Raw genomic sequence first — 26,041 nt, forward strand, 5'->3', positions numbered from 1 at the left:
TCTCCTTCGTGCTGCAGGTGATTTAACACGTGCTTTCTTCTGGTTAACTTTGTGTGGGCCAGGTAAGTGAGGCTATATGTACATATTGTTTTGGGGCTTGTTTGTTGTTTTGGGTCAGGTCTTGTCACAACAAACATGTTGTGTTCTGTACCGCTTGGGCCTTAATTGGGAAGTGGGGAGAAAGGGAGGCCCGTGTGCTGTGCTGCGTTCAGGTGTCCACTGTCAGGCTAATGCAGGAATTACCAAATATATGTAATTAAAATGACCCATTCCTTAAAATAAGAAACGAGTGTCTGGTCCCAATACATTACTTCTTATAAAGCACCTCTCACCTCAGAAAACTATAATGAAGACTAGAGTTCGACTTTTCCAATTACTACCAGACCGCCGTGTGGTCGAGCCCATTGTAGGAAAGCCATAAAACAAAGATAAAAACGGAGATACGTTCATTAGAAACGTTTTTTTAATACGTCACACACGCGTAAACCGGGAGGAAATACGTTTCTAGTCAAATGTAAATGAAAATGCATTTTAGTTTTGGGGGATCCTCATTTTTAAGTCCATTTTTGTTTTTAATTTTACACACACTTTATTTATCCAACTCGGACTGCTGAAAACTATTATTAACTTCGGAAACAATTAGACATTCATTACTTTTTACAGATCCTTTTTTCCGGCCAGGGTTTGATTCCACGACAGCAGGGAGTAACTTTTAATTTATTTAATTCTTAATTTTAGTATATTTTACTATATTTGAATGTAGTTTTGTTAATGATGATGCTATTTGTACATTTTAAAGAGTGAATTAAATCATTATAAAATCTGCGGAGTGTGGTGAAGACTGAGATTAAAATAACATTATGTAACAATTGTACCTTAAAATAACAGCTTGAAAAAAATGGTGCCGCTACAATGACTTTTAATATGGCGATTTGCGGCTCCGCCATTGCCATCGGGGGTCTGTGGGGAAATAACTCCGCTATGTAAGATTCTGGAGCCGCCCGATCCGGGGCGGATGTACTTCGACCTGCTTTCTGGCAGTGATTACGCAACGTCATATAGTGCCAGTCCACGCTCGCAGCTCCAGTATAAGGGTAGCTTTTTTATGTAGCTTGTTGGTGTTGTCAACAATATTGTATTCGATCACACGTACTCCACATTCAAACATTTAGAAAACAACGTATATAGGCTGAAAACGCGATCGGTATTTCATCTAAACTAAATGTTGTCATTCTTTTGGTTATGTTGGAACAATTCGCCCTTAGCAACTCAATCAAGGGGAAAAGGTACAATACGCTAAAAAAAAAGGGAATGGGCGGATCTGCGAATTCTGGTGTTAACGCTCTGCTCAAATGGTCGTAAAAGAAAAACACACAGTCGATATGCGGAAACCCAAATGTTATTATATTAAATCAAATTCAATGCATCTGCAAGCCCCCAAAATGAACACATACACTACAAACAATCAAACCCACTCAAAACGAGGTATAATCCCCGGATCCCGACAGTCCCCAAAGTCTTTGCAGTCCCGCAAAACAAAAGTAAACTAGAACGGGCACTCGGTAGAGCGCATACCTTCGCATATCACAAGATTGGGCATTGAGTTATGAACATTTTGGCATTAGTTGCATGCCAATTGGATATAAATTGACCGCGCTATGGTAAAAAGAAGATTTTGACCTTTTTCATGACCTTGACCTTTGACCCGATCGATCCCAAAATCTAATCAAATGGTCCCCCGATAATAACCAATCATCCCACCAAATTTCATGCGATTCGGTTTAATACTTTTTTACTTAAGCGAATAACACGCATACAAATAAATAAATAAATACACGGCGATCAAAACATAACCTTCCGCATTTTCAATGCGAAGGTAATGACTGCAGGCGCACACACACACCCCCCCCCCTCCCCCCAAAAGCCGGCAAACAGCTGACCGACCAGGCGGAAACGTGGCGAGGCGCCGCGTTCAATCCCCGCGCTCCTTCACCCTCGTCCGGTAGGTGCTGGGCCAGTTCACAGGGTTCCTGCGCAGTCTTCGTATTAGCAGGGCTCTCAAGTTTTGAAGACAGGCAAGAGTGACATTTCCATCAGCATGTTTGGCACCTGTCAGCGCGCTCCAAACAAAAAAAAACTTGCGTCACCTCCCGCTCGTCACCTTTTATAACCCGTGACACGTACAAATAATAACAATAATAATAATTATAATTATAATACAGGACAACACATGATCCCAACTCAATACAAGTGTATGCGAGGCTGCATCTATCGTAACTGGGTATTTACGACACTGAAGTAAACGTTAAATACCTCAACAACTGAAGGGGGCGCTAAAAGGGAACAACTACATAATGGGGCTTTAAAGCTGGAGTTACAGACCTGTTGGATCTCAGCCTGCAGAGGATCAACTATCCTCCATAGAGGCTTTATTTATATTTTATATGGTTTGCACTGTTTGTTATATCTTGACTTCTGTCATAAAGAAAAACATGTTTCCGCCCAGTTTCGAACTGGGGACCTTTCGCGTGTTAGGCGAACGTGATAACCACTACACTACGGAAACTGTGTGGTGCATTCAGGGACTAAAGTTAGTCTAGTAAATGTCGCCACCATTCCAAAAATAAACATGTTTCCAAGCAATGGCGGCTAGCCAATAGAAGGCCACGGGGCCTGGGGAAAAAAATACAATATTTGTGTTTTGAAAATATGGAATCAACTCAGTAATATTTGTAAAATCGGATATCTGTCTGCATGTCTCAGGTCGGTTTGGCCCAAAAGAAGGATCCCCATCGGAGGCACATCCCAGCAGGAGGGATATCACCTCCACCACAATGCCACAAAGAAAAGGGTGGAGGAGAGAGGCCAGCGGAAGAGGAAGAGGAGCGAATCCCAGCCCACCGGTCCAAGGGAAGTACGCTTCTTGCTCTATAAAGTATTTCCCCTGTATGAAGACCAGGGCCTGGAGGAGGAGACATGGAGAGAGTTCCAGGTGTAAAAAGAACGATGGGAAATAAGAGAATTGACGAGTGTTTTGTCATGTATATATCTTTTCTATTTTTCATAATTACGTTCTCTTTATTATATAAATTATTATATTTGTTTTCAGTATTTGAGTTGTTTGTGTGAACTTGTACTCTGTGTTCAATAATGTCCCTGTTGTGAATGAATATATATATCTTATGGACTAATGTCGACATGTGAACAGAAAATACATATTTTATTTAATGTTCATGAGAAAGAAAACTGTAATATAATAGGTTAATAAATAAATAAGTCAAGTAGTTCTATAATCTGTCCACTAGGATAAAGTGATAATCAGAAAACAGCAAAGTAAGAAACACTTCTTGATGAATAGCTCTTCATCGTTCGTTGGCTTTGGCCCAACTGAGACTCGAACCCGTGTCCAAAAGTGGCTTCTCGGCACCTTGGACAGTGTTAGTAATGCTGCAATTCCATTGGCTGTCAGTGAGTTCCAGCGATAGATGACATAATAATAATAATAGCCAATCTCACGGGCGAAGAATGCGTAAACAACAGGCAAAGCAACAACTTTAAAGCAACTTTTGATTGACAAAGTTCAACATCCTCAGAGATAGTGATCACACCGGCTGCTGCAGACACACAGCGCTTGTATAAATACATTTATTCATGCGTTTATTTATATATTGACACCATTTAAACCTCCATCAGCGGCTGTGAGGAGCGTCCCACGCGGGCAAAACGAAGAAGCTGCAGTGGCAACTTTGAATAAGTTCCTGAAGGACACGTCTGAGTACTTTCCAGACGGCTGTGACCTTGATAACGATGTCTTGGTGTCCAAAGGTTGCAACAACATTCGAATAGAACTAGAGATTAATGACACCGCGTAGAAACAAAGAGGACGGCAGCTGCGTGTTCAACGTGCACATAAACAAGAAGGGTGAGCCATTCTAACGATGTCACGGCTGTTTTATACCCCGGGTTTTTTTCTTTTACTGTTGTTGGAGCTGCAAATGATCAAATGAGGCAAGAGGCTGAAGGACACGGAGGGTTGGGCACGAAGAAATAAAGAGGAGAGGCGGAGCCGGTCACGTGATCGCAGCCGTCCAATCGGTGGGCGGTCAGCGTCTCGGGTATCTGAGTTTAAAAGGCGGCTAACTCCACCAGCTGACCGCCTCTTCTCACCGGACTGCTGACATGGCACTAAGTGGACAAACCGCCGTGGTGACCGGAGCGGCGATGGGCATCGGGAGAGCCGTCACGGAGCTGCTGCTGCAGCACGGCGCCATGGTAACGGGTCACTCTGCTGGGAACGTGTGTCAGATAGTCGAGATTTAAGTGTGTGTGTGTGTGTGCCCCCCCCCCCCCCCCCTCCTGTGCAGGTGGCCCTCCTGGACGTGGATGAATCTGCCGGCCAGAGTTTGAAGGCGTCTCTGGACCAGCAGCACGGAGCCCAGCGGACGCTGTTCCTGCACTGCAGCGTCGAGTCCGAGGAGCAAACCAAAGGTGACCCCGTGACCCCGTGACCCGCCCGCTGGCGCCTGACCGCGCTCCTGTTCGGTCGGAGGTCAGCGTGAAGTCACGGCCGCGTGTCGTCCTCTGCTCTCAAGCGGCCTTCCAGAAGACGGTGGAGACCTTCGGCCGGGTCGACATCCTGTGCAACAACGCCGGCATCCTGAACGAGGCCGAGTGGGAGAGGAGCGTCTCCGTGAACCTGGTGAGGCGTTCACTGCCTCCAGGACGGAGTAAACGCTTCAATGATTAACATCCGCTGACCTCGTGACCCCCGCGTACAGGTGGCGGTTATACGGCTGACCTACATGGCTCTGGAGCACATGAACAAGGGGACCGGAGGTCGCGGGGGGGTCATCGTCAACATCGCATCCATGGCAGGTATACGACCCACAATGCATTGGAGCGCGCCGAATACGCAGGATATTTATATTTAGGCAGCAAGAGAGTATTTCAGGTTTTGTGCCATTTTTTTATTATTTGTTACACAAATGAAAGATGCAAATATTCACATGAGTATTAATTTAATGCAAACTAAAACTAATAAAGAGACGCGGCCCCCTTCCTGCAGGCCTCGGCCCTCTGCCCAGCTGTCCGGTCTACACGGCCACGAAGCACGCCGTGGTCGGCTTCACTCGGGCCATGGCGGTGAGGACGGCCTGACCTTTGCATCCGCTGATTGCTCGCATCTATAAAGTGTGTGTGTGTGTGTGTGTGTGTCTGTGAGGGGGGGGTGTTCCTGTCTGTGTGTCTGTCTATGTGTATGTGTGTATGTGTCTGTGAGGGGGGGGTGTCCCTGTCTGTCTGTGTGTGAATGTGTGTCTGTGTGTGTGTGTCTGTCTGTGTGTCTGTCTATGTGTGTATGTCTGTGTGTGTCTGTGTGTATGTGTGTGTGTGTCTGTCTATGTGTGGCTGTGTCTGTGTATGTGGCTGTGTGTGTGTGTCTGTGTCTGTCTATGTGTGTATGTCTGTGTGTGTCTGTCTGTGTGTGTGTGTGTCTGTCTATGTGTGTGTGTGTGTGTCTGTCTATGTGTGTATGTCTGTGTATGTGTCTGTGTGTGTGTGTGTCTGTCTATGTGTGTATGTCTGTGTGTCTGTCTATGTGTGTGTGTGTGTGTGTGTGTATGTGTGTGTGTGTGTGTCTGTCTGTGTGTGTGCGTCTGTCTATGTGTGTCTGTCTATGTGTGTATGTGTCTATGTGTGTGTGTGTGTCTGTCTATGTGTGTATGTGTCTGTGTGTGTGTGTATGTGGCTGTGTGTGTGTGTGTATGTCTATGTGTGTATCTGTGTGTGTGTGTCTGTATATGTGTGTATGTCTGTGTGTGTGTCTGTCTATGTGTGTGTGTGTGTGTGTGTGTGTGTGTGTGTGTCTGTGAGGGGGTGGGGGGTGTTCCTGTCTATCTGTCTGTGTGTGTGTGTGTGTGTGTGTGCATGTGTGTCTGTCTATGTGTGTTTTTGTGTGTGTGTCTGTGTGTGTGTGGGGGGGTTTGTGTGTGTTTGTCTGTGTGTCACCAGGCTGCCTCGACCGCCTTGGGCTACGGCATTCGGTTCAACGCCGTGTGTCCGACCTTCGTCCAGACCGACCTCTTCTCCAACATTTATGACAGGATGGGAATATTTTCGCAGCTCGCTGACCAGACCCGGAAATATGCGAACACAGGGGTGTTAAAGTGAGAGGAGCTTATTTACGGTTTAAATTGTTTTGTGTTTATGTGTCAGTGGGGGTTACCTAAAACCAAAATGCAATGTTATTAATAAAAATAAATATTTTTATGCAAAAGTGAAAAAAACACCGCAAAAGCTGCATTCTATCTAATGTCCACCAGGGGGAGACTCCTCTGGTTGTATATAAGTCTGTATGAGTTTATGTCTCAATCTCTAGTTTCAAGTCTTCAATGTGAGGTTCATTTAGTTATTTATGGACAATTTTGAGTCGGACCAAGAAGGAAGGGATGCTTTGGGGCGGGGCTACGAGGTGATGACAGGTTGCCAACATTGCGTTGTCCGCTCTGGGAGTTCTCCGTGTATAAACTTCACAGTGTGTTTACATTTCTTGAAAGTAAATTTTAACATTTTTGGTCGCCTAAAAATGTCTAAATCCGACGTTGGATCGTACTTGGCGCCGCCGTCTCGCGTCACTTCTGTTTGTAAAATTAAAATTAAAATGGCGACTGCCAGTATGCCGAACTCGAGGCTTCAAAACATGCAGAAAAAGTCAATTTCTTATACAGGACTGTCTCAGAAAATTAGAATATTGTGATGAAGTTCTTTATTTTCTGTAATGCAATTAAAAAAACAAAAATGTCATGCATTCTGGATTCATTACAAATCAACTGAAATATTGCAAGCCTTTTATTCTGATTTATTGCTGATTATGGCTTACAGCTTAAGAAAACTCAAATATCCTATCTCTAAATATTAGAATATCATGAAAAAGTATACTAGTAGGGTATTAAACAAATCACTTGAATTGTCTAATTAACTCGAAACACCTGCAAGGGTTTCCTGAGCCTTGACAAACACTCAGCTGTTATAAATCTTTTTTTTTACTTGGTCTGAGGAAATATTAAAATTTTATGAGATAGGATTTTAGAGTTTTCTTAAGCTGTAAGCCATAATCAGCAATATTAAAAAAATAAAAGGCTTGCAATATTTCAGTTGATTTGTAATGAATCCAGAATGCATGACATTTTTGTTTTTTTAATTGCATTACAGAAAATAAAGAACTTTATCACAATATTCTAATTTTCTGAGACAGTCCTGTATACATCATGTCTGGTTTATTGCATTCTGCTTTAAAGTGATTGGAGACTTGTATAACATATATACAGGACTGTCTCAGAAAATTAGAATATTGTGATGAAGTTCTTTATTTTCTGTAATGCAATTAAAAAAACAAAAATGTCATGCATTCTGGATTCATTACAAATCAACTGAAATATTGCAAGCCTTTTATTCTTTTAATATTGCTGATTATGGCTTACAGCTTAAGAAAACTCAAATATCCTATCTCTAAATATTAGAATATCATGAAAAAGTATACTAGTAGGGTATTAAACAAATCACTTGAATTGTCTAATTAACTCGAAACACCTGCAAGGGTTTCCTGAGCCTTGACAAACACTCAGCTGTTATAAATCTTTTTTTTAACTTGGTCTGAGGAAATATTCAAATTTTATGAGATAGGATTTTAGAGTTTTCTTAAGCTGTAAGCCATAATCAGCAATATTAAAAGAATAAAAGGCTTGCAATATTTCAGTTGATTTGTAATGAATCCAGAATGCATGACATTTTTGTTTTTTTAATTGCATTACAGAAAATAAAGAACTTTATCACAATATTCTAATTTTCTGAGACAGTCCTGTATATCATATTCTTTTAATGATATATATAATTTTAAAAATATGATATTTATATAATTTTTAAAATATATATGTATATTTTATATAAGATACATATATGTGTATATATATATTTTTTTATTTTTAATATAATATATATAATATTATATATAAATATATACAGGACTGTCTCAGAAAATTAGAATATTGTGATGAAGTTCTTTATTTTCTGTAATGCAATTAAAAAAACAAAAATGTCATGCATTCTGGATTCATTACAAATCAACTGAAATATTGCAAGCCTTTTATTCTTTAATATTGCTGATTATGGCTTACAGCTTAAGAAAACTCAAATATCCTATCTCTAAATATTAGAATATCATGAAAAAGTATACTAGTAGGGTATTAAACAAATCACTTGAATTGTCTAATTAACTCGAAACACCTGCAAGGGTTTCCTGAGCCTTGACAAACACTCAGCTGTTATAAATCTTTTTTTTTACTTGGTCTGAGGAAATATTAAAATTTTATGAGATAGGATTTTAGAGTTTTCTTAAGCTGTAAGCCATAATCAGCAATATTAAAAGAATAAAAGGCTTGCAATATTTCAGTTGATTTGTAATGAATCCAGAATGCATGACATTTTTGTTTTTTTAATTGCATTACAGAAAATAAAGAACTTTATCACAATATTCTAATTTTCTGAGACAGTCCTGTATGTGTGTATATAATTTTATTTTAAAGTCGTTGCTTTTGGTTTCAGTGTGTCCGAGGTGGCCGCCGGGCTCCTGGAGCTGGTGACCGACGAGACGAAGAACGGAGAGGCGCTCATGCTGAGAAACGGCGGGAAGACGTACATGACGTTCCCCACATTCAGCTGGTAGCTCGGTCTCCGGTCCAGGGGACCGGAACCTGCAGGACGGAGACGATACCATTTGAATTCATGTCATCTGTTCAATCATCACTTAACTGGTTAAATGTGTTGAAATTGTTCATGAAATCTCTAAACTAAAAGACATAACAAATCTGACTGACATGTCAATAAAGAAATCAAAACTGTCATCTAACTATAGTTACAAATTAATATCTTCTGAATAGTTTATGATCAATAAAGATTCAACTACCAAGTTCTATATTAAAGTACTGCTCATGTATTAATACATCAAACAAATGATCCAATTATAAAACCGACCAAGGTCATTCAGTATAAGTACTTAGGCTTTTGGTCCTGTCAGTACACAATACCGTTATACTTTAACGTATATTTTAAATTTTTAATGCAGGACTTTACTTGTGTATTTTTATATTATGCCGCTTTTAGTGGATTTCATTAATTGAACGCACAACAAAAGGCCTGCAAGTTGAGTTGTGTGCATTTATGTTTTGTGTTTGTGTGCGTTGAGGTTGAGCCACTGCAGACAAAAACCTTCTAAATAAAGTATTTTGTGTCTCATCCAGGAGTTCTGAAGGCTGTTCTGTGCACTAGAAGTCATATATACAGGACTGTCTCAGAAAATTAGAATATTGTGATGAAGTTCTTTATTTTCTGTAATGCAATTAAATAAACAAAAATGTCATGCATTCTGGATTCATTACAAATCAACTGAAATATTGCAAGCCTTTTATTCTTTTAATATTGCTGATTATGGCTTACAGCTTAAGAAAACTCAAATATCCTATCTCTAAATATTAGAATATCATGAAAAAGTATACTAGTAGGGTATTAAACAAATCACTTGAATTGTCTAATTAACTCGAAACACCTGCAAGGGTTTCCTGAGCCTTGACAAACACTCAGCTGTTATAAATCTTTTTTTTTTACTTGGTCTGAGGAAATATTAAAATTTTATGAGATAGGATTTTAGAGTTTTCTTAAGCTGTAAGCCATAATCAGCAATATTAAAAGAATAAAAGGCTTGCAATATTTCAGTTGATTTGTAATGAATCCAGAATGCATGACATTTTTGTTTTTTTAATTGCATTACAGAAAATAAAGAACTTTATCACAATATTCTAATTTTCTGAGACAGTCCTGTATATATATATATATACAGTCATATGCAAAAGTTTAGGCACCCCTCTTAGGCTGCATGATAATTTACTCTGTCTTCAAACAGATCACAGTTGTGTAATATTCATTTTCTAGTTAACACTGAGTGCTGGGGTGTTTTCCAGACAAAGATATTTAGTGTAGCAGTATTTAGTTGTGTGAAATTAAATCAAATGTGAAAAATAGGCTGTGCAAAAGTTTGGGCACCCTAATCATTTTGTTGATTTGAATACCTGTACCTACTAAATGCTGATTAACTGCAACACATAATTAGTCTGATTAACTCGTTAAGCCTTCAATTCCATAGAAAGGTGCATCCAATCATTAGAAAAGGTATTTAAGGTCGCCAATTGCAAGTTGTGCTTCTCTTTGATTCTCCTCTGAACAGTGGCAACATGGGGGCATCAAAACAGCTCTCGGATGATCTAAAAACAAAGATTGTCCAGCAGTCTGGTTTAGGGGAAGGCTACAAAAAGTTATCCCGGAGGTTTCAGCTCTCAGTTTCCACTGTGAGGAATGTTATTAAGAAATGGAAGGCAACAGGCACAGTTCTTGTTAAGGCCAGAAGTGGCAGGCCAAGACAAATATCGGAGAGGCAAAGGCGAAGAATGGTCAGAATGGTCAAGGACAACCCTCAGACCACCTCCGAAGACCTGCAAGGGCATCTTGCTGCAGATGGTGTTACTGTGCATTGCTCAGAGAACAGCTGTATGGGAGAGTGATGCGGAAGAAGCCTTTTCTGCACACGCCACAAACAGGCTCGCTTGAGGTCTGCAAAACTACATTTGAACAAGCCAGGCTCATTTTGGAACAAAGTGCTGTGGACTGATGAGACAAAGCTCGAGCTCTTTGGTCACAACAAGAGGCGTTACGCATGGAGGCAACAGAACACTTGCTGCCCACAGTCACATGTGGTGGGGGGTCCATCATGCTGTGGGGCTGTGTGGCTAGTGCAGGTACTGGGAATCTAGTTAAAGTTGAGGGTCGCATGGATTTAACTCAGTACCAGCAAATTCTTGACAATAATGTTCTAGAATCTGTAACAAAGCTGAAGTTACGGCGGAGTTGGGTGTTCCAGCAGGACAACGACCCGAAACATCGCTCCAAATCCACGAAGGCATTTATACAGAGGAACAACTACAATGTTCTGGAACGGCCATCCCAGTCGCCAGACTTGAATATAATTGAAAATCTATGGGGTGACTTGAAGCGGGCACCCATCAAACCTTACTGAACTGGAGATGTATTGTAAGGAAGAATGGTCCAAAATACCTTCATCCAGAATTCGGACACTCATAAGAAGCGTCTAGAGGCTGTTATTTTTGCAAAAGGAGGCTCTCCTAAATATGAATGTGATTTTTCTGTTGGGTTGCCCACATTTATGCACCTGTCTAATTCTCTTTCTGATGCATATGGCATATTTTCTGTTTATCAAATAAACCTTATTTCACTGCTAAAATATCAGTGTCCATGAAATATTACATATATGACAAGGAAGTTCCTGATCCAAAAGCCCAACAATTTATAGATGAAAGTAATGGAGATTATCAGGGGTGCCCAAACTTTTGCATATGACTGTATATATGTATATATTTATATATTTATATATACATACGCATTTATACTGCATGTATATACGATATATATATAGTTGTATATATAATATATTCTTTTATAATATTCTACTTTTTTCTATTCACTGATTTGTTCCACACAAAAGAAACGTTAAAACAAAGCACATCATTATCAATAAATGTATTTATTCCAAACTACAATTGCATGATATCACGTGCAGAATGACGTGTGACTTTGAGACAAACAAACAAAAGCGGAAAGAAAAGAGTGTTGAGGTTATTTGGGACAAATGACCCTTTTATGAAGGATAAACAGCGACACCTAGTGGTCGTTACGTGCAAATACATTCTGGATATCTTTCAATCTGACACACTCGGGCACGTTTGAACACATCCTAATTCAGCATTAATTACACTACTGACTAAATGAGGTCTTTACTCAAACAGAACTAAGAAACTTCACATTGCTGTGATCCTGTAGAGTTACTGCATGAATGAGGGGAAATTAACGTATTCTTTTCTTTTCGGGGAAACCAAGAAGACCTCTCCATTCTTCGTCTCATCCATCACCATGTCCAGAGCGGCCTCCGCTATGTCAGACAGGCTGAAATAATGATAATAATATTTATAAAAAAAAATATATATATGTATATGTATATATATATAACGTTCACAGAATCACACACGGTTGAGTTCATGTACTTTAACTTGTGCGATTTATTAACTTTCAATGCAACCACATCGCGATGTTTCATATTTTATGATCCAGACAAAAGATTAATGGGTTACACATTATTTTGGGAATCCTCTTAATGGGTTTGAGTCATAATGTTTTGCTTCCAGCTTCTTAAATGTGGAAATCGACAGATTAATAGATGATGACATTTTTATTTCTCCAAATATCTGGGTTGTTTTTTTCCACAAAAACTCTTAATTGAATGACAAAATATGTTTAATTTGTCTCTAACTTACATAAACAATGTATTTCTTATAGACTATTTATATATTGGCTACATCGTAATATACATCGTTAAGGAGATATTACATTTAATGAATAATTCCCAGCTCTACAGAAAAATGAAGGCGCCATCTGGAACTGAAAATGGTTCTTCAGAGTGATGCCATAGAAGAACCATTTCTGGATCTACGAAGAACCTTTCAAACCAGGGTTCTTTAAAGAACCATTTCCTTAAATAGTTCTTCAAAGAACCTATAAAGGTGCCTCAAAGAACCTTAAAAATGGTTCTTTAAGACACCAATTCTGGTTCCAAAAAGAACCTTTCAAACCAGGGTTCTTTAAAGAACCATTTCCTGAAAGAGTTCTTCAAAGAACCAATAATGGTGCCTCAAACAAAAGAATGGTTCTTCAGTAGTTGATGGTTCTTCATAGAACCACAAAGCCTTTTGAAGAACCGTTATTGTTCTGTATTGACGTTGTTCCTCAGCCAAAGCGAGTCGAGCACAGACTCACCCCACGACTCCGAGAAGCTCGACCTGCTGCTGCGTGGCGGCCGCCAGGTGGGAGAACCGGCCCAGGTTGGACTTGATCGCAGAGAAGAGGTCCGTTTGGACGAAGCCCGGGCAGAGGGCGTTGAACCGCACGCCGTAACCTGACGCCGTGGACGCGGCCTGGAGAAAAGACACACACACACACACAGAGGCTGGTCCCTCCTTAATCATAGCTATGTGTGCTTATGAGACAAACCCTAAATGCCACAAAGTATTTTGTCTGTACAAAAAAAAATGCAATGAACTTTTTTTTTCTTTCTTAACTTTCCTGGACTATCTTCTTGGAGAGAAGAAAACCCAACGTCCTTACCGCCATGGCCCGAGTGAAGCCGACCACGGCGTGCTTCGTGGCCGTGTAGACCGGACAGCTGGGCAGAGGGCCGAGGCCTGCAGGAAGGGGGTCGGATCAGACGACATCGTGGGTTCAGATCCCCGACTCACAGGGAAGCACTGAACTCCAGGGTGTCTCTTTTTTACTCGGCTAAAATGGGAGCATTTCTATTGGCTCTCGGCATGGCCCCGAGGATGCACCTGCTGCGTCCGGTTAATAATAGAGACTCCAACGTGGTGCAGGTGAAGCGCTGAGACATAACTAGAACCGGCCGTGCGGCATTCTGAACCAAAGCGATCCCCAACGCCTTCCCCCTTCTATTCAAGGAGGAACACAAAGAACGCTGTTTTCTTTTGTTTGGTGTGGAAGAGAAAAACAAGAAAGAAAAACACACCCGTGCAATGCATTGTGGGTGTTTTTACCTGCCAAGGATGACGTGTTGATGATCACCCCTCCGCGACCTCCACTCAACTTGCTCATGTGCTCCAGCGCCGTGTAACTCCCCCTGATGACTCCCATCTGCAACACACACACACACACACACGTTGTGAAGCCTAGATCCTGAGTGTCCAATACTCCGTGACTCCCTGGCGTCCCTCACCAGGTTGATGGACACGGTCTTCTCCCACATGTCCTCGTTCAGGATGCCGGCGTTGTTGAACAGGATGTCGATTCCCCCGAAGGCCTCTGCGGCCTTCAGGAAGGCAGCTGGAGAGCGGGAAGAGAGACAGATATCGGTTTTAATAACAGCTCCATGATTAGTCTGCCGATCAATAAGAAAACCACTTTGAGGAGCCATGAATCTGGTAAGAAGAAGAATAATTTGTTGTAATCCGCTTCTCAAAGAGGATTTTCTTTCTTTTTCAGACTTTCCTTTACACATATAAAACCACTTCATACACTTTATAGACCAAATAAATAACAGAGAATAAATGATCTTTAGGTGAAGTTGAGAAATCATGAAAATAAGTGTAGGTTGCACCAAATTATGATCATTAACTATTATAACTTTCTGATCGTCCGACCGGGAAATATGATCAATTAATATCTGTTCCGTTCGATTCAAGTTGTTTTTAGACTTATAGTCTTTATATAAATATGTAATCCAGCACATAAACGTACAATAACTTAAAATATGATCTCTAGATGCTTTGGAACTAGTACTCCAAAGAGTGCATGATGATGAGTAGAGCTGCGGGAACAACAACAACCCTGAGACTGAGTATAGGTCTCAGGGGATGTGCGTGTGTGTGTGTGTGTGTGTGTGTGTGTGTGTGTGTGTGTGTGTGTGTGTGTGTGTGTGTGTGTGTGTGTGTGTGTGTGTGTGTGCGTGCACGCTTCCTGCTTACTGACAAACAGAACTGGATGGAAAGAACATCCCAATTTCGATTTGCTCCAGATGTTTCCCTCCAGTCCCTCCCCCCACATCTGCGCTCTTGTTTATGAAGCATGTGTGTGTGTGTGTGTGTGTGTGTGCGTGTGTGTGTGTTCGCGCGCGCGCCCGTTACCTTTGATCTGCTCCTCTGATTCCACATCACAGCATAGGAACAAAGTCCTCTCTCGTCCATACAGTTTGTCCAGGACTTCCACCAAACTCTTTCCCGCAGTCTCATTCACATCCAGGAGGGCCACCTATAGGAGACAAGGACACAAGGACACAAGTGAAGAATTCATGAACAACTTATTTGGTTTTTTTCAGATGCATTGACATTGAACAACACAACTATACTTCCTTTTGCGCATGCATCCCACGGACACGCGTTACCTTGGCGCCGTGCTGCAGCAGCAGCTCCGTGACGGCTCTCCCGATGCCCATCGCCGCTCCGGTCACCACGGCGGTTTTCCCGGTTAATGACATGTTGTGTTCGGCTGGTTCGGGTTCCTGAAGAACCGGGAGGCTGCGCGCTGAAGATCGATCCCCGCGAGCGCCACAGCAGCTATGCGCGCAGGGGAGTGGGAGGGTCCCCTGCGTGTCCGCACACGTGAACAAAAAGAAAGCACAAGACACGTCATTGAAGTGGGCGCGTGTGCACGTACAGTTACTAGTGGCCGTTTATTAATACCAGGTACACTGAGCACAGACTTGTGCACTTTTGGAGCTTGGACTTTTGGAGTTTGGACTTTTGGGTTTGGTCTTGGGAGTCCAGACTGCAGAGGACGGGAGGACCCGAGGACAGTCTTTCTGCAATTGGAAGAGGAGCTGACTTGATGACGTCACCACATCAGCTGTTCTTGCACATGAGTTTAGTTATTTACTGTATAAAGTACTTTTGCAGTCCAAAAAATATGACAACCCTGCTTTTTTCATTATCCTTTAAATCTAATTATTTTATTTTGAATTGTGTGTATGTATATATATATATATATAAAATATTGTGAACAAAAACGAAACATATATATATATAGATATATACAGATATAATTATATATATATATATATATATTGTGTTTATAAATATAAAGTTTATATATATAAATATGTATATTATATATATACATATTTAGCACAGGGAGCAGGACCTGATCACATCTCCGGCGCATATTTATGAGGCTGAATCAAAACAAACCACAGATTTGATGTTTAAACTACTAACTTCTCGCCTGAAAACATCCTAAAATTACATTCCGTGACTCACCAACAGTAGTATTTATGCATTGTGGGGTATCGGCTGGCCCGAGTATACGCACAAGTCCTCTGATGCATCCTCTGGAAAATGTGAGGATCAAGTCACATCCGGGTATTTTGACCGAGCAGCGGACTTTGAATTGGAACATGTACTTTGGGATGCGACTGATCACGTGCGTGACACGCGAGCCGAATCCAAGAGGGGCTCCTTGTGTCTCTAGAAAGAAAGAAAAAACATTATTCCACTTATCATATGGTGTATCCCCGGAGCCTGGGGGGACCGCCGGATGCGCGCTTGCTGCATGCGGCCACTAGATGGAGCCACTGGAAGTAGATATTAATCTTCTTTTCTTTTTTTTATGAAGACTTTATTAATGTGGGGTCATTCTTCTCTGCATTTAACCCCATCCGTGTTAATTAAGGAGCGGTGGGCTGCAGGGAGCAACTGGGGGGGTTCAGTGTGTTGCTCAAGGACACTTCGGCATGCAAACTATGTAGAGAGCGGGGTATTGAGGATCCCAGTTCCTCCTGATTTGGCTGTCTCTTACCCCCCCCCCCGCCCCTCCCCCAAAGGGATGCTATTTCCTTGGGAATGAGTGTAACCAGCGGGACTATCAGCTGGTCTCAGGTTCGGCACACCCCGTCCACACCTCGCTCAGATAGTGTTGGGAGTGTTGCGTTTACGTGACCTTTGAATGATGAAGACGACTTGAGGTTATTTTGAGACACTTTATCGATGATGATCTTTTCTTTCTTTTTTTAAAGTATATAATGTAGTACCGGAGATACGGAGATGCCATGCATCAACCCCTGTGTTACCACTTAATCAGTCCGTGTGGCAACACTATTCCTAAAGGTGAATTATGTTACATTACGTGTCACCACAATAACACAAATAACATGTATATATTTTTTCAATTCATGATTAAAACCATGAAATAACTTTGCTAATGACAATGTCATACACACAATATGAACCGGGTGTTTCATTTGAACGTTTATATTTCACATTTTTATTTGTTATATATTATATTTTTCGAAAATCGTTCATGGAAGTTAGGTTGATACTAATGATAATATATATTTTTTAATGTAAGTAACGCCCCCTGACCCTTACTGCAGAACTCAGTGCTCAGCACATTATAGCACATAATGCACAAGTCATATATTAAAGGTTAACAGTTGCATAACACCCCCCCCCCCCCCCCTTTCACAGGTACAGTAGCAGCCTGTGTATTATGATGTATACCCATGCTACGTGTGTGTGTTCAGGACACCTGCTGCTCGGAGGGGTTTGATAAGCAAGAAACACGACGTGAGAGTCACAACCACAAGAAAATGTGTCAAGAGAAGACAGAATAGCTGATTTAATTTAACTTCTGTAAATTAATGTGACTTTCACAAGAACAACAACTGCCTGTGTTGCTAACAGGAACATTAGAAATAAATAGATTAATACTTTTTACTTTATTGAAAAAAATTGGTGTGAAGTTTAAAAGGAAATAAATATGAGAGAATATGGCTTGTATGAAGAAACAATAATTACGACATCTTAAATTGACATCCAATAGCAGTAAAAAATGTAATTAAATAAGTGAGATAACTCCATTTGAGTTCGGAAAATACGATATTTGTTTTACATGTAAGGAGATATGTCACCAGTGAAACGGTTTAGTGGATTAAAACAGTAACAATTTAGAATTAGAGTTAGACAGACTACTATAAGAAATATTAGTATATGAGAATCGTAATATTGTATTACTATTTCTATTAATATGATTGTTTTTTTAAACTGACTGGGAGTTTTAAAAAAGTGCAGAAAAAACATGATTACACATATTAGAAAATTTGGTAAATGAGAATTGTAAAGTAGCATTAATATACAAAAATTGTTACTGTCATGCCAATAAAGCCATATTCTAATTTTCATTTTAAATAAATTAAATTAAATCGAAAATGAAATCCAGCTCCTGGTGTTGACGCGTTCATTCACTAAAATACCCATTGCTGGATTTCATTTGACAAAGAATTAAAAGTAAAATGACGTGTTCATGTGTGAAAGCTGCATTCTCTCTGACCACCAGGGGCGACTCCTCTGGTTGTATAGAAGTCAATATAAAATGACTGACTTCTCTGGCCCCGTGTGCAGCAGAAGGTCGACACACTGAACATATTTCAGAGCCACGAATGAAACCGATGGCGTCGGTTGTGAAATCCGTCTCTCTCCCTCCGACTCTGTGAGCCCACAAAAGGCCCCCGGGGACCCCGTCTTGCTTACGGGGCAAATCCGCCATTTAACCGCTTTCAACTGTGATTTGCTGACCAGCTGCTGACCGGTGGGCCTTTGCCATTTCACTGGTGAGTACACCGCTAAAGAGCCGGACAATGCCCGAGAGCTTTACATGTCACCAGAGTCATCGGACGCAAAGAATGGGCCGCCGCCGCCGCCGAACCAAATATCGGCCTCGACGGGCAGGGGGGAGGGGGGGGGGGGAGCCGAGGGTGTGTGTGTGTCTGGTAATGCAAACTCTTTGCTGTGTGTTTAGAGATGATGTGGTCTGAGGGTGTGTGACGGGCGCGTCCAACGAGACAGAGGAGTGTGTTTTTTGCCGGTGACACGGAGCTCATCCAGTTGCACGATGAGAACACACCCGAGTGGAGTAACACACACACACACACACACACACACACACACAAACGGACAATGACGAGAGGTCGAACGAGTGATGGAGATCTTAGAAATGGTGAATAAAAACTTTCTGAAAGGCTTTTCACAGCATGTAAAGCTCATAAATGCAACGCTTGTTGAGCAGAAGGAGCTCAAACCTCAGATGTCGAAGATTAACGCTCCTAAAAGCTTCCTGCTGTAAAGCCACGTGCCTCGAACGTGGCTTTGTGACACATACGGCATTTCTCAATTCAAAGTACCCGAGTACAGACTTGTGTTCTTTTGGAGTCTGGACTTGGGAGTCTGGTCTTGGGAGTCCAGACTCCGGAGGACGGGAGGACGGTCTTTCTGCGATTGGACCAGCAGCTGACTTGATGACGTCACCACATCAGCTGTTCTTGCTCCTGGGTTTACTCTAATTATTCATTGTACAGTCAAATAAACAAAACATCCTAAAATTACATTCCGTGACTCAACAACAGTAGTATTTATAAAAAGTCAACTGTCAGTAGTTTATTTTCTCCTCCGCGACTGTTTCCGGTTGCTGGTGAAATGCATTCTGGGATATCGGCTGGCCAGAGTACGCACAAGTCTCCTCTGATGCATCCTCCGGAAAGTGGGAGGATCAAGTCACATCCGGGCGTTTTGACCGTGCTTTGCGAGAAGCGAACTTTGAATGTGAACATGTACTCGGGCTGCGACTGATGACATTTCACGAGTCACGAGAACACAAGTAGAGGAAAGTACGCACAAGTACGCATTTTGAGAAACGCTGATATTGTTCCCCAAACAAAGTCACCGACCGTGTCATTGTTACTGAGGTATTTTGGGATATGTCTTGGGTTTTACATTTGTTATTTAAACATGCTGAATTCAATACTCAGAGCATTAATGTGGCAGCAAACAAGTATTGGCTTTGTGAAGATTGTGTCCCTTGAGGTTAGCACTGTTAGCTCTGTCAACACTGTTGTTAGCGCTGCTAGCGACGAGCCGCCGGCGTGTTGAGAGGCGTTAGAAATGCCACCAATCTCGAAATTTGTGAGAAGAACTTTACTGGTTTTACTTTACTTTTTTTCTTCTTTTTGTTTTACATGTTTTTCATATTTTTGTACGCAAATACAAATTTGTATCGAGATGATATTTTGCCACTGAAATCGGTTCTACACATTGGCTATTAGCATCTAGATTTTAAGGAAGTTAAACACATTTGGGGAGATTTGTTTCGTCGCTTTCTTGCTGAGAGTTACATCAGAAGGACGATACGACTCCAATCTGTGTACCGAAAATATGAAGCTGCCAGTAAATGCAGTTCATCATAACGACCAGCTGGAAACCTCTGATTAGTCTCTACTGACCACCAGGGGGCGACTCCTCTGGTTGTATAGAAGTCCATGCTTCATGTGTCAAAGCTGCATTCTTTTTACTGTCCACCAGGGGGTGATTCCTCTGGTTGTATAGAAGTCAATGCGTCATGTGTCATAGCTGCATTCTCTCTACTGACCACCAGGGGGTGACTCTTCTGGTTGTATAGAAGTATATGCTTCAGGTGTTAAAGCTGAATTATCTCTATTGGCCACCAGGGGGCGACTCTAGCTGGTTGTATAGAAGTCTATATAAAATGACTCGACTTCTTTCTTGATTTATTCCCTCAGTAAACATGAGTTTGTGGTCTTAATCGCTAGCTAACTTTAACCATTTTAAAGGGTGTTTTTCATTCATAAAAGGTTACTTGTTACATATTATTCAACTTTAAAATGTCTTTATCCACGGTTCAGTTGTACTTTGCTATCGTATCGCTTTTGGTCGAAAAGAAACCCCCAAAATGGCGACGGCTAAAAACCAAGATGGCGGCAGTATTGATCTCGATTTTATTTATTTCTTTAAAAAAAATCTATGCTTTAAGCATAGAGGCTTTTAACATTACCCCCAAAACACGTGCAGACATATGAGGTTAATTTTGTAAAAATGTAAATATCCTAAACCTCATCTTCTCTCAATAAAGTCGAGTCTTCTCAGCTTTTCACATATTACCGCAAAGGTAAATTACATTTGTTAAAATTTATTTTTAAACCAGCTTGCCAAGAATATCAAAGCACGAAATAAAAATATTTGGAGGAACATTGAGAATCAGCAAATACCTCCGTTATTAAAAAAAGGTCAAACGTCTCTTCAACTCGTCCAAATTGTGTGTCATATATTAAAATACATAATAAAGTGAAGTGCATTGTGTTTAACCCTCCATTGCGGACTGCAGCTGCTGCACACGACCTGCAGGATGCCTCGAGTGTCGGTGACAAACGCCTGAATTATGCCGTCGGTCGGTCGGTGGAGATCAAAACCGTGGTGCGTTTGAGTGACAGGCGTGTCGATGGGCGGTTGTATGCTTTACGACTAATTACCTCCAAATATGTAAACTGACCTTGTCATCAGAGAAACTCGTGATTAAATGTTTAATCCTTGGAGACACAATGAACAAAAGACCGTGTGATGTTTTTTGTTTGCTCAATATAAAACAGAAATCGTGACGTTTCTGCAACCTAAAAAAAAAGAAATCTTCTAAAAGATCACTAATTCTCGGTATTTATGGACACGGTGAGTCAAACTGATAGCAGCGTTTTAAATACGTAAAAGCAGAACAATATTTAAAGAACCAAACCCTGTAAATTAGATGCTGCACAGCGCGTCAGCTCACACACCCAGAGTCTCTCATATAAAAACCCCGAAACGGAACCAGACTGACCGGTTGACTGCGGGCTGTGGCTCACATTGTTCGTCACGTGACCTGGAGTCCAGTCCTCCAGGTGAGAAACACCAGCGGCTAAATGTCAACTTCCGGCTGATGGATTTCAGTCTTTGTGTTTAAAGATTTTTCTTGATGTTTTGTAGTTCTTAATTTAAGTGCAAAACACATTAATCTACAACATAATCATCAAAAAAAGATTAAAAACAGCAGATATTTGTACATTCAGAATCCAGAAATGGTTTCAGTATATATAATTATATATATGTATGCATATATAAATGTATTCATACATTTATATATGAATTATTTTCTATTTATATATATGTATTTATATATATTTATTTATACATACATATATATTTATATATACATATACAGGACTGTCTCAGAAAATTAGAATATTGTGATAAAGTTCTTTATTTTCTGTAACGCAATTAAAAAAACAAAAATGTCATTCTGGATTCATTACAAATCAACTGAAATATTGCAAGCCTTTTATTCTTTTAATATTGCTGATTATGGCTTACAGCTTAAGAAAACTCTAAAATCCTATCTCATAAAATTTGAATATTTCCTCAGACCAAGTAAAAAAGATTTATAACAGCAAAACAAAATCAAACATTTGAAAATGTGTTTCCAGGTGTTTCGAGTTAATTAGACGATTCAAGTGATTTGTTTAATACCCTACTAGTATACTTTTTCATGATATTCTAATATTTAGAAATAGGATATTTGAGTTTTCTTAAGCTGTAAGCCATAATCAGCAATATTAAAAGAATAAAAGGCTTGCAATATTTCAGTTGATTTGTAATGAATCCAGAATGCATGACATTTTTGTTTTTTAATTGCATTACAGAAAATAAAGAACTTTATCACAATATTCTAATTTTCTGAGACAGTCCTGTATATATGTATGTATACATATTTATATATACATATATATTTATATATACATATATATACATATTTATATATATTTATATATATGCATATATATATTTATATATATACATTTATATATATATTTATATACATATGTATGTATATATTTATATATAAAATATATAAAATTTCCCATTTAATTTTCATGAATGTAAAAAAAAGGAAGGTTAACGTTCTAAGAAGACAACTCTAGTGCGCTCTGGTGTCGACCTGTCAATCACTTTGTAGCCCCGCCCTCAAGCATACCATAAACCCATAAACTCATGTTTACAATGTTTACTGAGGGAACACATCAATGTATATAGACTTCTATACAACCAGAGGAGTTGCCCCCTGGTGGTCAGTAGAGAAAATGCATGTTTAACCCATGAAGCATAGACTTCTATACAACCAGAGGACTCGCCCTGGTGGTCAATAGAGAGAATGCATGTTTTAATACATGAAGCATTTGCTACACTTTGTAGACCAGGAATTTGCATAATTCTAATTTGACTGAGGGATACTTTAAAAGTTTATTTTACCTGAACGTTCAAGTTTACTTTACTTCTTAAGTTTATTTGACCCAAACGTTTACTTTAAGTTTATTTTACCTCAATGTTATGTTTACTTTACTTCTTAAGATGGCTTCACTTGGAAAATACAGTTGTTACGTACACAAAAAGTAAGTAGTTTATACAGAGACCAGGCTTCATAATAATCGGATGAGTGACGTAGAATACACGCGACGGCGACAACCGCATGTCAACTTCATCCTCACTGCGTTTCGCGAAGCAGGAACACGCAGCGGAATCCTCGTGTCTGGGACACACGTCTAATGAGGTAACGGGTGCTGTGTGGACGCGTATCCGAGGGCGAGGATGACGTCATCTGAGGGGGCCTCGCGCCGCGTTCATCTCTATCGGAAAAATCTTATTTCGTCGCAGAAATACAGTGTTGTTTAAAGCTAGTGAGTTAATGCGGTGAAAGGAAATGAGAGAAGACATCTGCCTGAGTGATATTGTGAAGTATTGTTTGTTTGAATGTTTTGTGTCGGTGACAGTCCGCTCAAAATGTATAAGCATTAACATTTTTAGAAACAATGAATTAATTTAACCCCAAAAGAAGCTTTTGTAGCACATTTATTTAGTTCCTAAATATTTTGTAGATTAAGATATAACAAATGAAAAATAAAGTATTAAAAGGCTGCTTGTTTGCGAATTAATACAAATAAACTTTTATTATATGGTTCACACAAAAATAAACTATTTTGAAAGTGACCTGAATTGTTGACAATTAAAGAACATTTAGTTAATGTAAGATTTTCATTCCAAGAACTTTTTATACTGTCAATTATTTTGAAATTAATGTGACACACGTGTGACACAAACACAATGAATGTGTGTGACGGGTATTTAAGGGTTTGATGTCTATGACTTATTGCGGGGAGTCCTCTGGTCATATTTAACACTGATTTTATTTTATGTAGACCTTTGTGTATCCGACTGGATCGAGAAAAAGGATCCTAACTGACATTGCAATCAAATCCCCCCCCCCCCCCCCCCGTTGAAGGCGTGCCATGATTATGTGACTGAAACCAAAGTTGCTGTGATGTGACGATGAAGGTGCACATAAGTTGTATTTCTCTCATCTGTTTTTTTCGGCCAATATCGATTGCTGCAGAATATATGAAACATAATTTTAGCATTAAAAAGTGTTGTTTGTTTGTTTGTTTGGCTACATCATTGCACTATTGCTTTGTTTGCGTTGTCAGTTAATTTAATGGAATATGATTGTTTTCCATTTTTAAACATTGTGCATTTTTTTTTAAATTCTGTTCTATTTTTCTGTATAATTGTGTATTTATCTCATTCTTGTATTCCATTTAATTTTCCTTTTTTATTGTATTCTATTTTTTAAAATAATTTTTCATTTTTCAATTATTGTATTATATTTTTTATATATTTCATTCATTTTAAATATTTTATTGCTAATGTATAAATCCTGTATGATGAATAAAGTAATTATCTATATATTTCCTCTTTTACGTCTTAAAAACTAGGTTGTTTGACTCTTTACACACTAAATTAAACATCCAATTTAACACACAAATTACTTTAAATCCATTAACCAGTAAAAGTACTTTTAAAATGGCACTTTCTGTCTTTCTAAATCGGAGTTTTGAGTTTTTTACGACGATGAGGAAGCACGTGAAGGCAGCATCTCGACCGACCCACAAGCGCGCTCCCGTCTTTAACGTGCTACTCCCCCCACCTCAGAACACCGTACGTGCGCGCTCCCCTATATCGCGTGGTGGGGATCATCCATATTGCTGCTAGTGGTGGAGATAAGGTTGTAATCCTGCGAGGCCCACGGACACGTTTCTTTATATTTATACATGTTTTAATTCGCCACCGACGTCTCTGCGTCTTCGACCGAAGATCTTTTTGGATCTCGGCGTGGCAGAGGAGCGGCAGAGGAGCGGCACAACTTCACGTTTCCTCGTAAATTGAAGGCGAATTCGGGCCCGAGGGAGGAGGAGGAGGGAGGGAGGGGGGAGAGAGAGAGGGAGGACTGGTAATCCTGAAGGGGGAAGAAAGACGGCGGTGGGAAATGGCCACTCAGGTGGAGGCTCTCCTGCCCGGCAACCCGCTGGCGAAAGCGACGGAGGAGGAGCAGCAGCAGCAGCAGCTCGGCGAAGCGGCGCGCGACGAGCCGGAGGAGGAGGAGGTCGCTCGGCGTGGCGACGGTGCCAAGCGGCAGGCGGGGAGCGGCGGAGGAGGGCCGGGACTGACCCCCGACGCGCTGGAGCAGGAGGAGGAGGAGGTGGTGCAGGAGGGCAAAGGGGGTCGTGACAGCGACGACAAGCAGAACGAGGACGGCGTTAAAGGCCGAAAGGAGTTTACCGAAGCGCCCCCGCCCAAGGTGAACCCGTGGACCAGGAAAATGAACGCGGTGACGGTGGTCAGCGTCAACGGACAAGCGCACCACGGTTCGTAGCCTTCCTTTTCTCACATGTGCTTTTTTTTAAAAATGCATTAAGTGGCTGGCAGGTGTCTGTGTGTTGTCCGTCCGTCCAGGTGTAATTACACAAGCAGCTGTCACATGAGGGGGAATGGGTGGAGGTGGTGGAGGAGGAAGGAAGGGGGTCAGACAGCATTTTATTTAAACTATTTAAAAAAGAAAAGTGCCAGTCTGTTGTCGCCCTCTTGTTGCTCCCTGCAAAGCTGGATATATTTGGAGTGAAAGCCCCTCCTAGGGAAGGCTATTCCTGGAGGTCTGCACCCTTAAATATAAATACAAGTGCACCCACATTATTATAATTTCAAACATGCCACCTCTCCCTCCTTTCTGTTTTACATGCATACACTACACTCTTTATTTTTGTCTCCTTGTTGCAGTTTTAAGTGTACTCATGCACGTTGTGTGTGCTTCTGTCGTGCAATGGTTGTTAAAGTTGTCATCAAACAAGACAAACTACATTCATTCATGTGCATCAAGTTTCTGGCATTTTCTATTTGTTGGAGGGAGGGAGAGGGGGGAGAGAGAGAGAAGGGGGGAGGGGGGTCTTGATGATATAAGCAGTCACCGTGCATGCTTTGGCTGCAGTGACTTTACACATGCATGTCCTCATGGTCAGCCTTCTTCAACACCATGTTCTTTCTGTCTGCCTGTGTGTGTGTCCGTGTGTGTGTTTGTCGGCTAGCCGTAGCGGCTAACAATAGCTCTGCGGCCTGCTAGCTTAGCTACCAGGTTTCCACACCGCATTTACAGCCACGCTTTGTGT

General features: G+C 40.8%; 3 protein-coding genes and 1 non-coding gene across 6 annotated transcripts in view; 2 read left to right on the forward strand and 2 right to left on the reverse strand.

The window, feature by feature from the left end:
• Nucleotides 1–2,493: 2,493 nt before the first annotated feature.
• On the reverse strand, nt 2,494–2,566 carry trnav-aac (transfer RNA valine (anticodon AAC)). Its single transcript has one exon. It is a non-coding gene; the product is annotated as a tRNA-Val (tRNA).
• A 1,563-nt stretch (nt 2,567–4,129) lies between these two features.
• Nucleotides 4,130–9,412, forward strand: LOC130190444 (15-hydroxyprostaglandin dehydrogenase [NAD(+)]-like). Of its 2 annotated transcripts, none has more exons than XM_056409865.1 (7): nt 4,130–4,272; nt 4,365–4,488; nt 4,593–4,699; nt 4,779–4,875; nt 5,066–5,142; nt 6,010–6,164; nt 8,599–9,412. In XM_056409865.1, the coding sequence occupies exons 1-7, from the start codon at nt 4,180–4,182 to the stop codon at nt 8,717–8,719; spliced, it is 774 nt and encodes a 257-aa protein (XP_056265840.1). In that variant the 5' UTR covers nt 4,130–4,179; the 3' UTR covers nt 8,720–9,412. The 2 variants fall into 2 exon arrangements, with proteins under 2 accessions (XP_056265840.1, XP_056265848.1); XM_056409873.1 differs by having other exon boundaries at nt 6,102–6,164; nt 8,599–8,689.
• A 2,213-nt stretch (nt 9,413–11,625) lies between these two features.
• Nucleotides 11,626–15,310, reverse strand: LOC130189380 (15-hydroxyprostaglandin dehydrogenase [NAD(+)]-like). The gene is made up of 7 exons (XM_056408206.1): nt 15,065–15,310; nt 14,808–14,931; nt 13,901–14,007; nt 13,722–13,818; nt 13,279–13,355; nt 12,931–13,088; nt 11,626–12,063 (listed from the first exon to the last, which is right to left on the reverse strand). The coding sequence occupies exons 1-7, from the start codon at nt 15,155–15,157 to the stop codon at nt 11,943–11,945; spliced, it is 777 nt and encodes a 258-aa protein (XP_056264181.1). The 5' UTR covers nt 15,158–15,310; the 3' UTR covers nt 11,626–11,942.
• A 9,557-nt stretch (nt 15,311–24,867) lies between these two features.
• The window catches only part of larp1 (La ribonucleoprotein 1, translational regulator), a 33,294-nt gene continuing 32,120 nt past the window's right edge, over nt 24,868–26,041 (forward strand). For both annotated transcript variants that reach the window (XM_056445234.1, XM_056445244.1), the window contains exon 1: nt 24,868–25,246. In XM_056445234.1, the coding sequence (XP_056301209.1) occupies nt 24,868–25,246 (379 nt within the window). The remainder of the gene's footprint in view (nt 25,247–26,041) is intronic.

The sequence above is a fragment of the Pseudoliparis swirei genome, chromosome 3, assembly GCF_029220125.1.
Source record: "Pseudoliparis swirei isolate HS2019 ecotype Mariana Trench chromosome 3, NWPU_hadal_v1, whole genome shotgun sequence".
Taxonomy (NCBI): Eukaryota; Metazoa; Chordata; class Actinopteri; order Perciformes; family Liparidae; genus Pseudoliparis; species Pseudoliparis swirei.

Excerpts from the sequence above, each read along its gene's own strand:
- LOC130189380 (XM_056408206.1), bottom strand. The coding sequence starts at position 15,157 with ATGTCATTAACCGGGAAAACCGCCGTGGTGACCGGAGCGGCGATGGGC. Across the intron at positions 14,932-15,064 it reads TGCTGCAGCACGGCGCCAAG|GTGGCCCTCCTGGATGTGAA; the intron begins GTAACGCGTGTC and ends TGTCTCCTATAG. Across the intron at positions 13,356-13,721 it reads CAACACGTCATCCTTGGCAG|GCCTCGGCCCTCTGCCCAGC; the intron begins GTAAAAACACCC and ends CCCTTCCTGCAG.
- LOC130190444 (XM_056409865.1), top strand. The coding sequence starts at position 4,180 with ATGGCACTAAGTGGACAAACCGCCGTGGTGACCGGAGCGGCGATGGGC. Across the intron at positions 4,700-4,778 it reads GGAGCGTCTCCGTGAACCTG|GTGGCGGTTATACGGCTGAC; the intron begins GTGAGGCGTTCA and ends CCCCGCGTACAG. Across the intron at positions 6,165-8,598 it reads GCGAACACAGGGGTGTTAAA|TGTGTCCGAGGTGGCCGCCG; the intron begins GTGAGAGGAGCT and ends TTTTGGTTTCAG.